Source organism: Pollicipes pollicipes, unplaced genomic scaffold (assembly GCF_011947565.3).
Source record: "Pollicipes pollicipes isolate AB1234 unplaced genomic scaffold, Ppol_2.1 Scaffold_4002;HRSCAF=4701_pilon_pilon_pilon, whole genome shotgun sequence".
NCBI lineage: Eukaryota > Metazoa > Arthropoda > Thecostraca > Pollicipedomorpha > Pollicipedidae > Pollicipes > Pollicipes pollicipes.
The window spans coordinates 21,480,087-21,497,588 of NW_023596420.1; the positions used below are offsets into that span (position 1 = coordinate 21,480,087).

Sequence of the window (17,502 nt, forward strand, 5' to 3'; positions counted from 1 at the left end):
CGGTGCAATGGGTTCACGAAAGAGTTTCATGGAACCGCAATAAATGTATGGGTGCCTGCCACCAGCGAGGTGGAAATAATCCAAAGTGCCCTCGGGAACAGACCGAATGTATGTGCGGACATAACTTCTTGAGATTAATGTGCTGCCAGACAAAAGACGACCAGACGAAAACAAATGCCTGGTGCCTTCGGCGCGTGCCTCCAGCGGAACCCCGCCCCTCTGCAGATGGCCATATATCGGAGGACCGCTCTCACCTCTCATCATCTCCGCTGCACCCTGCCCTGTTTGAGACGCAGTAGAAGCAGGTGCTCCGGCCGGGGCCGGCTCTCAGGCCCAAGGGCCGGCTATCGCAGCCTCTCCGACGAGATCCCTCCTTAACGGCCGGCGGCGGTTCGTTTCCAGCGAGTTATCGTTTTCTATTGGATCGAGCGCCTCCCTCCGGCCTGCCCGCCACGTAATTGACCATAACAGGTTGGCAGGGCGGCCGACCGCGCCGGGGCAGGGGAGGCCTGCCGCGGGACAGGACCGAACCGGACCGGACCGGACCGGACCGGACCGGACCGGGCCGGACCGGACCGGACCAGAGGTGGCCTCCCCGTCCTCTGAATGACGCTCCGCCAGTCGCGACGCTGAATGTGCCGGCAGATTTATGGCGGCCGCCGGGACCGGAGCCGCACCTGGGCCGCCGGCGTTTCCGGCGCGGCGCGAGGCCAGGACGGCGGCGAAAAGCTGAGAGGAAGAGCCCGCCCGCCTCCGCCCGGCACGTGGGCGGGAGAGCGCGTCCGGTGGGCTGCCGCTCGGCAGGCGCCAGAAATTCCGCTCGCTACCCCCCGAGATTCACCTGGGGAGTTATGTCCGGACTAAGTTATGCCCATGAGATCGATCGTCCCGAGAACTGAGAATGATCAAGTTTCTGCACTTTACCCAAGGCGCCGGAAGGAGGGGAATGCATTTACTGACGCAATCCTTTGGTGTGTGACAGCTCTGCGTGCGACGGATGCGTCCTCTTTTATGGAGAAATGACGTTTGATGTTCCTCGAAATGAAGGCTGATTAAAGCGGACGGGACGTCAATCCCTAATGCCCCCGCCTCTGTATCTGTCCTCCCACCCGCCCACGCACATCGGTGCTGGTGGGCCGCCGGAGGCGCCGGCAGCCGTCGTCGTTCAGTGCAGGGTCACGTCGGTCCATCTGTTATACCCCCCCCCCCCCCCCGGATAGCCGGGGGAGGCAGCGGGGGTCATGCCGGGCAGCTGCCGCCCCCGCTGCCGCCGCCTCTGAATGGCGTCACTCGGCCGCGCATAATAGGCCGCGGCGGCGGCATTGTGCGCGCCTGGTAAACAGGGCGCCATGAATTCGTTAGCGGCGCCCCGGGTCCGCGCGCTGCCCGCCGGCCGGCCAGTAATTGAGACGCCGGCGGACTGTCGGCGCCCGCTCTGGCCCACTCGCCGGCGGCGGCGGCGCGAGCGCAGCCTAGCCAGCGACGACACTCCCCTCGTAACGCCCTGCAAGCTGCCGCGCGGGAGGTGCGAACGCGCGAGCGAGCGAGGAGGGGACTGGCCGCTTGTTCCCATGGTCTCGGCGCCGAGCTGCGGTCTCGGGTTTGGTTGTGGCAGTGGCTGCGGCTACGCGGCAGAGCGGCCGCGCTGCGGGGCCTAATCGGTATGCGGTGCGCGAGCGGCCCGCACGTGGTTTACGCCCGCGCCTGTTGACAGCTCAGGTGGATCGAGTGGAAGATACGGCTCGAGTTCAGCGGCATACTGGGTTTGAGAGCACGCTGCTGCGGAATCGAGGGCAGAAGCTTTAGCGCCGGGAGGAACTGTACAAGTGGCAGCACGAACAAAACTACCCGGTGGTAAAGTGATCTCAGTTATTTGCACTAGGACAGTAAATTGATGACTGCCAGTTAAGCTAATTAGGTCTGATTCACTGGCACACTCGCTCGATCCAGATAGCGTCGCCGCGACACCTGTGCGTTGTTCATTTTCTCGCAGACGTAATTGGGGCGATTAGACACTAATCTGTACGTCTTCTTTTGCAGTAACGCCTGCAGGGATGACCTGCGTATATTTTGGCTAGAGTCTTGTTCGAAACATCCATCGATGACCTTGTGACGCGAGCATTGCTCTCCTTGTAAGTTATCTGAATTAAGTATAACACTGTGGTTTACACCATGCCACGCGAGCAGTTCACGCATGGTATACGCCTCGTGACGTATGGAGATTACAAACTGGTTGGAACTTGTCCGAAGTCGTACAGTGATAACAAATCAAAGTTCTGACCAGTCGTATTGATCTGAAACTGATCCTATCGTAAGCAATCTCTCGATGGGTGGTCGTAAAGCTGTCCGCTTTTTCGAACTATGTAAGTTGTTTGCTTGTTCCTTGCTTGCTCGCCGGAGCACGCAGCACCCATGTTGAGAAGGCCGGGCACGTTTCAGTGAGGACCCCGCTGGAGGCGCTCCCGTCCAGCCCGTGTGAGCCCCTGCCCGCCGCTGCTCGCCGCGTGTTGCACCTGAGGCTTCAGAGGCCGCGGCTCTCTGCCACGCCGCCGCGCCGCCCGCGGCAGACCCGGTCCGCGTCGCGCTCGAGCGCTGGCCGAGCCTCGTTTTTGTCGCGATTTATTCGGTCTAATGACGGTGCGTTGGAACTGGAACCGATCGCGCGATACGGACGCGGCGCGGGGACGGCATTAACAAGCCGCGCCGACTACCGCCGAGCCGCGCCGCTTTTTGCCGCCGATCACGTGGCGGATAGCGGGCCGGTCAGTCAGGTGCGCCACAAACGCCGCTGTGGCGCGACCGCACCTGCCACGGAATTCCTGCGGTGGTGGAGGAAGGAGAATGTTCCTGTAATGGCAGGAAGAGGCGAATTGCGCGAATTCGGTCCTCCAATCTCCAGCAAGCCCGTCAACATTCGAACCAAGTCGGCTTTAGAGACCGGAGCCAAGAAACGCCCCCCCCCCCCTCCCCGTCCTCAGACCGCCTTAGACCTCTCATATCCAGCCCCCGCGCGATGCCAAGGACCAGACCTCAGCGCCAGCGTCGGACCCTCTGGTCCCCGGGACCAGGTTTGGTCCGCTGCACGGGCGGCGGCGGCGGCGTGGCCCCGCTCGTTTTCCGGCCGGCGCCGCCGGCAGCCGGCCCACAATCGCCCGACGCACCAGGGCGTGATGCATGCGCCTGTTTTCGGCGTTACCTCACCCTGGGTGGTCGTCAGACCTGCAGCCAAATTAATTGTCGGCATTACGCATTGATGGCGCTCGCCGGCGCTGTAAATGTCCCGCCAGCTCGATCCTGCCGGGAGATAGCCCGACGGCGGGAAGATGCTGCCTTTCGCAGGCCCAACAGCTGGCACCGGCCGAGTATTTATTCCTCGCGGGTTAGTGGCGTCGAAGCACATGCACGGCGCGGACGAAGCGAGCCGCACGACGCGTGTTAATATCACAGACATTGGCGAATGGCACGCGCTGGCGTCCGGGTGCAGCTTGGGCGGCAGGCTCTGGCGACCTTCCATGAAGGTCGAGCTATCCGCAGCGCCGCCCGTCGAGAGGGGGCGCACGGGTTATACAACAGGTCGCCGCCTGCGGCGCTATATCGGACGGCACGGCGCATGCGCGATGGAGCAGCCCGGAAGAATGGGGAAACACGCCAGCTCATCAGCTCGGGAAGATGCGCGCTTCAGTAGCTGGCCGCATTGCTACAAAGGCAGCGGCGGCCACATAGTCGGCGGCGATAAGGTATGCAAAGGCAATATCATTGCGGTAAAAGAGATCTAACGTACGCAACATCATGGTTATCGCAGACATCATTCAGGCAGATTAACACTCACGATACGCGGGTACGTCGATCCATTTGCGCCAGGTAGACATAGGACGTGGTACATTGCCGCCTCAAAAACATGCGCCTCACCGAGACTCATCGCACGACACATACCAGACAAAACGTACTTGATAGGTAGGCAATGCCATCGGGAAGCTGTAGACTAATAACGACGAGTAAACAGCTAGCATTATCCACCTACTCTGACATCTCTGGCTAGCGCCTTCCGACACAAAAAAGGTACGGGACATAATACATCCACCATGGGTTTTCCAAGGCCAACGAGCGTCCACAGCAGTACATGTAACTGTACAGCGCCGTGCCAACACACCCTCCCGTGGTGAAGGCATAAGGTTACGGTGACCCATCCTGCCGATCTCCGGGACCGGAGATGTCAGCACGGTGTGACAGGCTGCCACGCGCTGCCGCGGCACATTATCAGTCCAATGTCACGTGGTCACCGTCGCCTGCCCGCCGGCAGCTGAAGGAAGTGACGGGACGTCGGATTATCGGAGCATCGCAGCACCACTCGACGGTTCACATTCAGCGAGAGCCTCGTCCGACGGAAGCAGGCGTCATTTCACGGGACGACTTCCGACAAGCGGGATGTCCGTCTCTTCGGCTCCGTGTTCTGACGTCACTTTGACGCGACTGCACCGCGACACTGGTCTGGTACGTACCAGCGGGGAGGGAATTTGTCCCACAGTTAGCGACAGAGCTGAGTCTGGACTGGAACCACGTGCGTCGTCACCACTTGTGCCACCGCAACACGGCACTGAAGACCGGAACACGCATGGCGTTACTTTGACGTCATCACACGACGCTCTCGCGCCGGTCGGAGGCGGCCATGAGCGGAGCGGCCTCCTCCAGGGTGGAGGAGTCGGAGTGAGTGACGTCATAGCGCCCCTCGGACGCCTCGCTGCTGCAGGACCGCTGGCCTGGCTCGCGGGGCAGACTGAAGTACGGCCCCTGGTACACCGGCTGAGGACCAGCAAAGAAACGTCACGCCCCAAACTGGCATGGCCTGTGCCCAGATCTTAGCCCTACAGGTGTGGGCGTTTTGGCGCAGATTGGCTGACCCGGCGCTCCAAAACGCAGTGGAGCGCTCTCACAACTCACTCCACTCACACCACTCGCTGACCTGGCCCGGGTTGACCTGGCCTTTGTCCACAAAGTTGTGTCAGTGGACCATAGTGCGGCCTTAGTACAACAGCTACCATCTCGTGGACAGATGAGAACAATCGCAAAACGGAAACCCGACCCCATATTTCTGGAGAAGTAAGCTATGGCGGCGACTTATGGTGGCGAGTGAGCAGTCCCAGCGGCACAGAAGTCACTGCCGTTCGTCCAAACTTCTCGAAAGCCACAAACCGCAGACCCGGAAGCGACAACGAGCGGCAGATCTTTCACCCCCCCCCCCCCCCCGCAGCGTGTCGGCAGAGGGCCTCACACCGCTCGCTGTCTCTGTGCAGTGACGGATGCGAGCAGCGAGCGCCCCACTGTCGGCGCGTGAAAAGTTCGCCAAAGTTATCCTGAGCTTGTCTGAACTTATCGGGCCGCCATCAAACTCGCCACCCATCTCGTAAACAGGCATTCTGAAGACGTATGGGCAACAGGCGGCAGAAGCCATTCCGCTCGGCCAGATGGAGACAAATATCGGCGCACAATGGCCGGCGGAAACGCCGCATTTCGGCGCGCCGCTAAGCCGACCGCTCGTTCGGTTTTACTTCAAGCACTTCCTGATAAGTTATATACCCGGGCCTGCGTTTTCGGTGGTCTTGGAAGTTTGGTTCGTTGTGGAAGACGATCGGGTCAGATAAAGAAATAGAGGGAAATAGAGGAGTGACAATTTGCACATTGAAAGAGATGACAGAAGCTGAACGGTGGCAATGAGAGGGCGGGTGCAAAGTGCGAGTAAAAAGAGAGAGAGAGAGAGAGAGAGAGAGAGAGAGAGAGAGAGAGAGAGAGAGAGAGAGAGAGAGAGAGAGAGAGAGAGAGAGAGAGAGAGAGAGAGAGAGAGAGAGAGAGAGAGAGAGAGAGAGAGAGAGAGAGACAGACAGACAGACAGACAGACAGACAGACAGACAGACAGACAGACAGACAGACAGACAGACAGACAGACAGACAGACAGACAGACAGACAGACAGACAGACAGACAGACAGACAGACAGACAGACAGACAGACAGACAGAGAGGCACACACATACACACACACACACACACACACACACACACACACACACACACACACACACACACACACACACACACACACACACACACACACACACACACACACACACACACGGAGGAAGGACCGAAAGAGCCAGAGCCACATGAACACACGAAAGAGAGCGAGCGAAGAGACCAGCTAGTGACCAACACCTCGCCAGCTGGTGACCCACCATTTTCGGCGAGGGCACCCGCGTGTACTCGCCGCGCCCGAGGCTGGAGTAGGAGTTGGGCGGCGGCGAGCGAGAGCTGAACTTGCGCGGCAGGTCGCGTGGCGGCCCGTTAATGAGTCGCTCCGCCATGTACCGCTCCTCGGGGTCGTCAATGTCGTCTGCCGGGACACGCGATAAGGTCAGCACCGTTCGCCCCTTGCCAATTAAACGCTGCTAAGGCTGAGGCCGACAGACGGACGTTCGGTTCAATGGATGGGAGTTCGGCTGGTTCAAACATTATACTCGCTAACGAACTCGGGCACGAGGCGGATAGCGCACGTAGGCTGCAGAAGTTTCCACACGTGCTCAATTATTGACAGGTCGAAGCGCGAGGCATCGATGTTCTCTTCCGAAATCGACTGCCCGCTGCTTTACTGGTAATATCTGGTACCACTAGTCTTTGTTTTCGTAGCCACAATGTTCGCCAACGCAGAAATTATGGGCCGGGTAGACAATCAATTGCTAAATTTATCTATGCCCGATAGAACATTACAAAATAACCTTCGGAAGAACACCCAGGCAGCGTGATGCCTATGACAGCTTTGTTTAAGTATGTGATCCAAAATCACCCGTTAAATGTGCCTTCGAATAAGACACGCATATCACAAGTCACGTCATATCTTACAGGAGAGAGGTTCAGGGCAGCCGTTCACGCCATAGTGGGGCGGGACTGGACCCCATCCCACACCCCTGCCGGAGGACGCCGGCGCGCCACCCGCCGCGCGCGCCGTACCGATCTTGACGCGGAGCAGGTCCGGGTTTGCCGCGATGTCGGCCGCCGAGCCGGGCGCCGCCTTCTCCTGCGGCGCCGGCGCCGGGAAGCCCTCCTTGGCGTCGTTGTGGCCGCGGAGGCGCATCGTGACCACGATCGAGATGGCCAGCAGCACCAGCGTGCCCACGATGCCGATCAGAATGCCCAGGATCGGCGTCATCCGGAACAGCGAGCCCAGCGACCCTGCGTGACGTCACACAGCGGCGCGTGACGTCACAGCGTGCGGTGACGTCACCGCGGGGCGCCCGTGATGGCGGAATGATGAGCGGCGCACCGTTCATTAGGGACGCCACGCTGCGGTAATGCATTGTGTGTTCACGGCCGGGCGAGCGCGGTATCGATCCCGGCGGTGATTTGGCTGTATGCGATTACATGATGTGGTGCGGAGACATGGCCAGTCGTGCTTCATTACCCTGCGCCACTGCAAGACAGAAGACGTCGTCCATATATGCTTCCTACCCGCTGTAATGGTGGATTTCGTTCCCAAATAAATCATATAACACAAAGCTCATTAGGTGTAAAATCCTGAACGATTCAGCCTAGAGCACAGCGCACGCGAACAACCAGGCTGCGCATACGACATGACGCCACCCCGCGCCGACCTGGCCAGAGGGTGATCTGTGGGGACGGCGAACCGCTGCACTCACTCATCTCGCCGGTCTCTGCCGCCGCGGCCAGAGTGGTCACCGCCAGCCGGTGGACCCGGCTGCGACCGCGGTCGTTGTAAGCGTAGAGGGTGACGGTGTAGTTGCGTCCTTCCTGCAGATCACTGACGTAGAACCTGTGGAGTGATGGGGCAAACTGTGCCATCCAGAGCAGTGTGTTTGTGTGCTCCCCGACTGGGCCGCATCCTCTGAGGTTGTCACGGACGAAAAGAAAGTGATGAACTACGACCTCTGCGGGCGCCACCCCGTGGAATGGTCAGAATTTCGTCCTGGGGAGAGACAAACAGGTCTCAGGTGGGCAGGCTTGGAGTCGCATTTTAATGCCCGAGTGATCCGTTTGCTATGTTTTAGAAGTCCTACGGACGATTTAAATGCGGGATGAAAGTGTAAAGCATCTCCCCCTCTTCTCTACGTCACTGCTTCCAGCATGCGGAGACCGGCATCAGAAGGCTTTAGCACGGAACGTCACGAGACCAGCGACGTGCCACCCCTTGTGTCAGCACGTCTGGACAGAAGACACCAGGAGGCCGACATCTGACGGAATTCTGCGTCAGGATACTTCAACAACCGACGTCAGGAAGCCGTGAGATGCCACCGATCCGCCTGAGGACGTCCTGACTGCCGTCAGGCTGCCGTCCGGCGCCGTCCGCCGGCGCGTCGGCCGCCGCTGGGTGGCCGCCCGTCCGGCTCATGTCCGCTGAGCCGCGTTTTTGTTGGCGGGATCAGGCGGCGGCCGCCGGAGAGCGCTCTACATCACTGTCGGCCGGCCGATTCGCGGCGACGGGCGCCGCTCTCACGAGCGTCGGCGCGGCGCCGGCTGCTGACCCGGCCGGGTACGGACGCTAAATGGGCCCGTCGCCTGATTGGAATACGGCGAGGCGCACCGGCCCCGGCGGGATAATTGCGCGCTCGGTCTGTGTGGCTTCGGCTGGGTCTCCCAATGCACTGCACGGCGCGGGTGGGAGATGGCGACATTGCTGACTGAGGCCCCTTGCCGACTTGCTTCGCCTGGGCGTTACGGCTGAGAAGACATCGGCACTAAGGGTCGGAGCGGGACCGGATCAACTGAACTACTGCCATTAACCGAGGTGGCTTTAAACCAGCAGCACTACTCTGAGAGCCCAGTTTGCGCAACCCGGTACCGCTGACAACGAGACTGACCCACCCGCAGCGCCGACCAAATGGCGGACGGTGGGGAACGGCCCTCGCGCCACCATCGCTGCTGACCTGCGCTAAGTCCCACCCCCAGCAGCACTGCGTGAATCTGCCAGCACGGACCGCCCCGGCGCGCCGACGGCGCCCCACTGACCTGGGCAGGGCGGAGCTGCGGTTGGCCACCAGCTCCTGCGTGGTGGCGTCGCGCACCAGCAGTGCGAACCGCTGCTGGAGGCCACCGTGGAAGCCGGGCCGACACACGGCTTCCAGCCCGTTGGCGGTCAGGTTCAGCACCGAACAATTGTGCAGCGGGCCCGGCTTCTCTGCGGCGCACACCGGCAAGTCAGCGCCGGGGCTCAGGGGCGTAGCCAGGGGCAAGATCAGGAGTGGGGACAGGGGCGTAGCCAGGGGCAAGATCCAGGGTGGGGGCAGGGGAGCATCCAGTGGTGAATCCAGGGAGGGACTGCGACCGGACCAGCGAAGGTCACAGAGGTGCAGGTGCGACCGTTCAAACTGAGTGAATCTCAAAGACGAACAAGAAGGGGTAGGACAACGACGGCTAAGCAGGACAGAAAGATCAACTTTTGGGAGGGATTAAGAAAGGTGCCTGGATTTGCTTCAGCAGGATTCAAAGAACATGAACACTTCCCGCACATGGTCTATGACACAGATGATGAGCTGGAGAGCATTAGGTCCATTTATATAAATAATGTAGAGATGGGACAGCCGCATCGCGGCTATCAGTATCGGCGTCGATGATGCATTGGGCCTGTAAATCGAGACGGGCTCGTATTTCCCGAGACGACCCATGACAAACATCGCAGAACGGCCACCGTCGCATTGAACTTCCACCGACCCCTACCCTCCATCCCCCCTTCCCAAGTTCCCGGAACCCTGTCTAGACACCGGCGTCGCACCGCGGATGGGCTCCCGCAGGAGCCATGACTGTCATATCTCACAATACCGCGGATGGGCTCCCGCAGGAGCCATGACTGTCATGTCTCACAATACCGCGGATGGGCTCCCGCAGGAGCAACCATGACTGTCGTATCCCGCAATACCGCGGATGGGCTCCCGCAGGAGCCACGACTGTCATATCCCACAATACCGCGGATGGGCTCCTGCGGGAGCCATGACTGTCATATCCCACAATACCGCAGATGAGCTCTCGCTGGAGCCATGACTGTCATATCCCACAATACCGTGGATGGGCTCCCGCAGGAGCCACGACTGTCATATCCCACAATACCGCGGATGGGCCCCACAGGAGCCACGACTGTCATATCCCACGATGTCATCCACGCGCGGAACCCTTTGCCCCATTTCGTCGACCGTTCACGGGCTTGTACCTGTTCGCTGAAGGTACTGCGGCACCTCACAGAGCGGTCACTGCTCTGGCAGCAGCAGAGCACCCGTGAGTCGCACCTGCCATGATGACGGTGAAGCGGCAGGGCTGTCGCTGACGGCCCAGTCGGTTGTCGGCCCAGCAGAGCAGGGTGCCGAAGTCCAGCTGGGAGCGCGGCGTGAAGCTAACTACGCTGGTCAGGCCGGCGCTGCTGACCCGACCCTCGGGCACGTCCGACACGGCTCCTGGTGACGGGTCAGGTCAGGTCAGGTCAGAGGCACGTGAGGAGGCGCGGGGGTCGGGGGGAAACGACACAGTCAGGGAGACTCGCAGAGAGCGGTGGAGTCAGAGGGTACAAGGTAAAAAGGGAGAGTCAATAAAAATCGCAGTGAGGCAAAGGAGTCGGGAAGTTCAGGGGGGGGGGGGGGGGGGGCAGAAAGAGGGGAAGCACGAGCAACCAGGGGTGATGTGTTTAACCCCGCGTGAATTTGAGTACCTCACCGCAGTGGGTTACGGGGGGCATTTTTACAGTTTTCGTCATTTGATATTTTTTGCATATCAAGCAATGCCGAAGCGACGAATAGCCTCCAAATTTGGGACCCACATTAGACGTTGTATGTGACGTCATTTTGACATCACCGTGCGTGAAAGCTGCGGTGCTCACATAAGAACACTGCAAATAAAACCTTTGCCAGTGTGATTCGCTGAAGATTATGTGAGAAAAACCGAGGGTAAGGGAGAAAGGTGATTATGACTTCAGTAACTTAACAAAGTCGAATACAAGTGTTCACTGGCTTGCCGCGCACAAATCGATGAGGTATGCAAGAAAGCGGCAGAGAAATATAGAGGTACGCAAGGTGGTGGAGGCTGGAGCAAGAAGTCAGCAGGAGGAAGCCAGCAAAGAAAAGGGTGGACATACAGCACACAGGAGCCTGCAGAGGATTTCCACCGGAGGTGGCGCCTCAGGGCGGCGAGGCCCCAAACAGGCCGAGGTTCATCACGCTGCAGCCAAGAAGCTGGGGCATCCCTGCCGTGGCCGGGGTAACCACCGAAATGGTGAGTGGCAAGGAAAGGATCTGAGGTGTGTGGTATAGCAAGAGTAAGCTGATGTAACCCGCCGCAGTCATTGCCGCGGAAGTCGGCGATGTGCCGCCAGGCGCCGTGACAATACGGCAAGACATGGGAGGAGGTCACCCACGTCGAACTATTGGGCTGTGCACGGGCCAGCGCTCGGCCGGTCCCGGTCCAGTGACACGGGGGAGGGAGGGGGGGGGGGGCATGGTATCCCACACGAGGTACGACTGAATCGACTCCGCTTGCTGGGGCCGTGCGTGGGCCAGCGCTCGGCCGGTCCCGGTCCAGTGACGCGGGGGAGGGAGGGGAGGGGTATCCCACACGTGCAGTCGGCTCGCGCGATAACGACACTCACGGCTGCAAGGCTTGGGGTATTTGGTGCAATGGCTTTCCAGAAATCATCGATCCCAACGCGGATTAAAAAGGGTTTCTAGGGCTCTGCGCCGAGTTTGATCAAGATGGCCGCACCTTCCTCACGATTCCGGGCGGAGGTCTGAAACCTTAGAAAAAGCGCGAAGCAAGCCCCATTTGGTACTGACCCATTTGGTACTTATACTCAGTTATTTTTCTTCAACGGCGACCACTATGACGTTCGCCCGTTTAATCACATGATACTGAAAACACCACCAAAATTGCGGACTGATGGGGGGGAGAGATTGCCTAAAATGTGTTCCAATAAAGCTTAGAACCTTTCCTTCTTACGACAGGAACAAAAACGCTTCCCCGAAGTGACTGCTCTTTGGACAACTCGTTGTCATCATCTGGCTTCGAGTTTGATGCCTGGGCGGCAAAAACGGTTAATGCAGGGGACAGCCAGTTTCCATCCGCCCCGTCATGTCCAAGCACAAAAACTGCCTCCACCGATCCGCAATCGGATTATGGATATCCGAGATCTTCTTTCAGACGTTGGACCATACGTCTGTCTGCAGCTTTCTGCGCCCGTGTGTGCCTATCTGCGCCTGCCAACGCAGCGAATAGCCCAGGGAATTGGTGTCACATCTAATCTTGCTCGCCAGTGTCACGGGATAAGGTTGACATGTGGGTGGAACGGTGCAGCGGTGAAATTAAATCCCACCGCACAAAATACGGACATTGGAAATCAATTCTTGAAGAGTAAGCTTCATCGAGGATTCCAACAGTCGACGCCCGAAATGATCATGAAAAAGTGTAAGCATGCATCACCCCCAATATTCAAAAAGCTGATTAGACCAATGCTGATGAAACAGGGAACGTGCAAATAGCTTCACAATATCACAGCACACCGTTCAAGAACTGCGCTCCTGTTCAAGAGCTGTGTGGCAATGCCATAGCAACCAATATTTGCAGATGAATCACTATGTTAGAAACCTCTCTGGCCGGGCCACTGACGTCAAATATTCACCAATGCGCGGACATCAATACAACCCCGGGCTGTTACCTTGTTCATGCGTTATAGTCGCGTTCATAGCTATGCAGCACGTTCACATCCCTAGCAGAGGCAGATCTTAGAAGTAATGCAGTAAAGAAACAGCGCAACTTCCGCAGCCAGCTAGGGTGTGCCGCGCCGCAACGATGCCTTAATGGCGGCCCGGTTTTAAAATGAATAACACTGTTGATACCGACTACAATGTTGACTGACTGACTACTGACTGACTACTGACTACAACGCACAGCAGCCAAGATATGGCGACTGAACAATCCAAGCTTTGGGGAGGGCCGCACAAGGGACCGATGCAGTGGGATCTGGATGTTGCCGCCAACTACGGAAAAAGAAATACAAGCGCTATAACCTCGCGCGATAGACAGATCGTATAAGTCTTCCGGTCCTTTTCGCTGGTCTGTTTGCACGTCGCCATGCCTCTAGAACCGTGTCAACGTTTCAGGCCACAAACAGAATAAACAGCACAACTGACCAACGGCCCAAAGCTGGACGTCCGTGGCTCGCCAACAACAGAGGTATGCAGACGAGTGAAAATTACGGTGTATTTTAGGGCTCGAACTACTATGGAATCTCTGCGGGGAACTGCAGCAATCGATAAATTGACAACTGAATACAAGTTCTTCTACTTCGAATTTTGCATGCCATTCGGCTTCGAATTTTACTACTTGCATTCTACCTGTTCTTACAACTATCAGTAAACAAACACAGTTCCGGTACCACTGCACCGAATCATCCATAAAAAGAGCGGTAACAAACCTTAAAGTAAACGTGATGCAGGTGCAAATTCGGAAAGCTTTGTTTGTCACTGGTGCTTTACGATCCATTCGTTACTAATCGCACACCTAAGAGGAATTCTTTAGTCACAAGTTAAGAGTTTTATTACTCATAAACGTCATACGGATACCTTAACGGGGTGCATTTGTGCAACAAGCATAGCTCCATTGGAGTAAGAACTGTGCTGAGCTCATGCTCGAAGTTATGGGAACCACCAGGCGTACTAACGTGCAGACGCGCCGAAAAAAACGCCACAAAAATTACTGAGTCACACTGCAGGTTTGCAGACGTGCAAAGTTTATCTGCACGGGAGCCCATCTACCGCAATCATATGTCACGTCTTGGCAATCACCCGACAAGCAGCCTCCGAAACAGTCCAAAAGAACACTGCATTTCACGCACAATACATGACTAGGAATCTGCTTTCAGCATCCAGTTCAGCGAATGTTTCTTCATGACGCACAATCCCGTCCCCTGCGCCCCGCAAACTCAACCGCAGGCCCATGTGCGCAGCAGAACGCACTCCCTTCGTCACTTTTGCAGCGGATTCCAGTGTCGTGCCCCCCCCCCCCTCCCTCTCCTCTCGACCCGACCCCGAGCATCACCGCTGCCGTCGGTTCGAGGTCAAGCGGGGCTGCAGGCTCCCCGCGGCACAACGGAGCGCAAATGTGGGGCACACAACTGAAATATAGTTCAATGGCCAGGGGCCAGGACGGCAGCGGCCATTGACCCCGGTGATGCCGGAAAAATGCGCCCCAGGGCGGAAGCCCCCATCACTAGGCCACCAGGTGCGCAAGCCAGCTGCCCAACTACTGTCGTCCGGCGTCGGAGCGAGGGGAACATGAGGAACGCACGGGGACAGAACCACGCTCGCAAACGAAAACCGGCGGAGATGGGGAGATAGGAAATCCTGGATCAAAGTTGACGGGTGTGATATTTCAGAACGTACGTAAGCGCCACAGCAGAAGCGGACAATGTGTGGCGTAGGGAAATAAAAGAGACAGTGTAAATTAGTATCAGGAAGGACAGCGCAGCTAGGAGAGCGCACTATCGCAGCACCGAGCGACATCGAAGCGCATTTTATCAAATTGCTCTGCAAAGGCCTTCATGAGTCACAATCAGAGGGATGGAAGGGATTGGATTTCAGGATTGCACAATCCTGATGGCATCTCTTGTTATGATCCCAGACATGTTTGCTATTCATTTCTAACGGTACTCTTTAGTGAGGATTGGATCGCAAACAACCCTAGCTCTTTAAATCCAATGGAAATTGTGATATTCATCTTTCGCAAAAGACAACGCCGAAAACGTTTTTGTCGTGAAATTGGTGACCGAATGTAGGATCCCACTCCATTTCTTCAAGCACCAAGACGCTCGTCCAACCTTGTAACCATATCGTGCTGGTCTAGCTCATAAATTATTTCGTTTCGTGTACCAACATCAATTTCGTATATACCAAACGTAATGCACTTATCCACTGGTTCTCGCTACCTGCATGCTGTTTCCCCTAAAAATATTGCCGCCATCAACGTGAACTTACGTATGTAGATTACATATATATACATATACATATATACACATACATATTCCAGCCAAAGCTCCTTTCCAGGGTAATCAAGCATTCGAAAATTCACAGGGAGTTGACCGATACATATATTTTTGTATCAGTCTATACAAGATTTTAAATTACATTACAAACTTACGCAGTTGTTATGCTCTCAATCAAAGCGAACACAATGGTGAAATAACGCCCATAAGCTTGAGGTGAATCGATCCCCCTCAATGTTAGAGCTTAAACACGGGCCTAAGGTCAATGGATTTTAATAATTGTCTGGTGACTCAGGCCTGTGACTAAACAAAACTAAACCGTTGCGCAAAGCTTTTAAAAGATACATGCCGATCCACACACGATCTCCGAGACCCTACCAGGAACCACTGTGGCGCATTTCCCCGCGGTAGGAAAGTATTGAGTTTAGAGTTCCGAGAGGACCCAAAATCGTTGTTTTGGAACCAAAACCTACAACACAACTTATACCAATAACCAGCTGTATGGACCATCACATGGGCAGCACGTATCAGCAACGTGCTGAGGGGGAGGAAGAGTCGGAAACACGTGCCCCTTAAAAAAGAAATGGATCGCTGGGCCATTTTTATGAATTAACATTAAAAGCCATGCATTCATGTTGGCAAGTAAAGAATATATCAACGGCATCTTGTTAAAAAAGGCCAACTATGACCTTTTTTACCTAGGAGCCCCAAGCTTTAACCTAAGTGAGTTTCCATACATGCCATCCCATTTTGTGAATTTGGTGTTTCTAGCCTACTTAGTTCCTGAGATCTCAGGGGGGTTGAATTAACTTCCCCACCCCCCACCCGAGCGAAGGGTATCCAACCGACCGCCCGGGCGCGTGTTAATACCTCACACAAAGGTGATGTAGTCGTGCAAAGTTGTAATATTTATCAACCTAAGTTCTTTCAATGTTCCACGAGCACGGTGCCAAGTTGGCCTGCACTGGCGAGTCGAGTCGATCGCCATTCTCTTCGACTGCTCCACCGCCGGCCGCACGAGGCAGCCGGCAAGCGCGGGTCTGCGCGAGGTGGGGGGGGGGAGGTTGCCCTTCAAAGGTCGGCGGCGCGGACTCACCTGATGCGTTCAGAGCCCAGGTGTAGCGGAACGGTCGCGGATTGGCCGTGACGCGACACGTGACATTCAGCGTCTCCCCGCGGGCCGCGCGCAGGGTGACCGGCCGCTCGCCGCTGCACTCCGGCAGCACTGGAACAGAGGCCGGTGGGGCTGAGCGCGCGCTGAGAGATAGCCTCAAAAACAGGCCAAATGGACGCCGGGGTCTCAGAGGTCGTTTGGGCTCGGTGTGCGGCGGAACGTGCCATTTCCAGCGGAGAGATATGGAGTCATACGTCGTGCGAGTGAGAGATATGGGTGGAATTATGGGTGGCGAAGTGGGGCACATATATATTTTATGTCATGCACGTTTGTTTGGTGACGCAGAACAATATTTACACCGTAAACAGCAGACATCAGCACAACTTCTTGCGACAGAAACACGCTATAAAGCTACAGTAACCTGCCTTTTAACTCCCTCCCAAACCCAACCCAGCCCTGCAGCGTTTGGGCGAGCTCCTGCAGCCCTCGCAGCCCGGCGCCTTTGTCTCCTGACGCCACTCATCATCACTCGCCAGCTAAACCGGCCGGCCGCCGGCGAAGCGGAAGCCAGATAGCACTGCGAAATGGAGAGCCATGCGGCGACGGAGCCGGCCCCGAGCCGCCGGCGACATTTGCATATCTGGAGCGTGCGCCGAGCGCCGGTGGGCTCCGGCCGACCGGCGTTCCCCAGGAGCGGGGCGAGCCGGCCCCGCCGGTCAATGCCGGCACGCTCCAGTCTGGGGCGTCTGCCGGCAGACGCTCCGTATGCAAAAGCGTCTTATTATTACCGGACTGAATTCCGATTTCCCGAAAGCCCAGGTTCGTGTGTAAGTTTCAGTCTTAAAGCCCATTCCGGCAAGTTTGGTGAAACTGCGCTATTCCGCAACACCGAGATATCTGCAAACAGTTCATATCTAAGAGAAAGCTCGTCTCTCACTCGATCAGCTAAGTTTCCCCGAGTCAGATAACGGTGCTAAGGAAATGATACGCAGACCGGTTACCTATCCTAAAGGCGCTCGAATTAAAGCTCGCGCACCCACCACTGAGGGCGGGGCGCATGGCCAAGCCAGGCGCCGAAGGCACATAGACGCTCTCCTACACGTGTGAGGACCTCGCCGAAGGGCAGAGGGCGCCCGCCAGCGGGCTCTGCCAGCCACAGGACGCGGCCGTTCGCGGATGGGAGGCGCGACCGGCGCCGGCCCGGTAATTTAGTGGCCGCGTGTCATTTATAACGCGAGCCTGCGGCCAGCTAATGTGCTTGGGCAGGTGCGCCCCATCAGATCGGCCAGACCTAATTATCGGCGCCATCAGCAGGTGCGTCGTCAGCGGTGCGTCGTCAGTGGTGCGTCATCAGCGGTGAGTCGTCAGTGG

The 17,502-nt window shown here is 57.1% G+C and overlaps 1 protein-coding gene across 2 annotated transcripts in view; it reads right to left on the bottom strand.

The window, feature by feature from the left end:
* Positions 1–3,361: 3,361 nt before the first annotated feature.
* The window catches only part of LOC119093982 (nephrin), a 42,613-nt gene continuing 28,472 nt past the window's right edge, over positions 3,362–17,502 (bottom strand). For both annotated transcript variants that reach the window (XM_037217027.1, XM_037217026.1), the window contains 7 exons: positions 16,114–16,242; positions 10,282–10,446; positions 9,011–9,179; positions 7,684–7,817; positions 6,998–7,219; positions 6,226–6,383; positions 3,362–4,800 (listed from right to left, as the gene is read on the bottom strand). In XM_037217027.1, the coding sequence (XP_037072922.1) occupies positions 4,633–4,800; positions 6,226–6,383; positions 6,998–7,219; positions 7,684–7,817; positions 9,011–9,179; positions 10,282–10,446; positions 16,114–16,242 (1,145 nt within the window). In that variant the 3' untranslated portion in view covers positions 3,362–4,632. The remainder of the gene's footprint in view (positions 4,801–6,225; positions 6,384–6,997; positions 7,220–7,683; positions 7,818–9,010; positions 9,180–10,281; positions 10,447–16,113; positions 16,243–17,502) is intronic.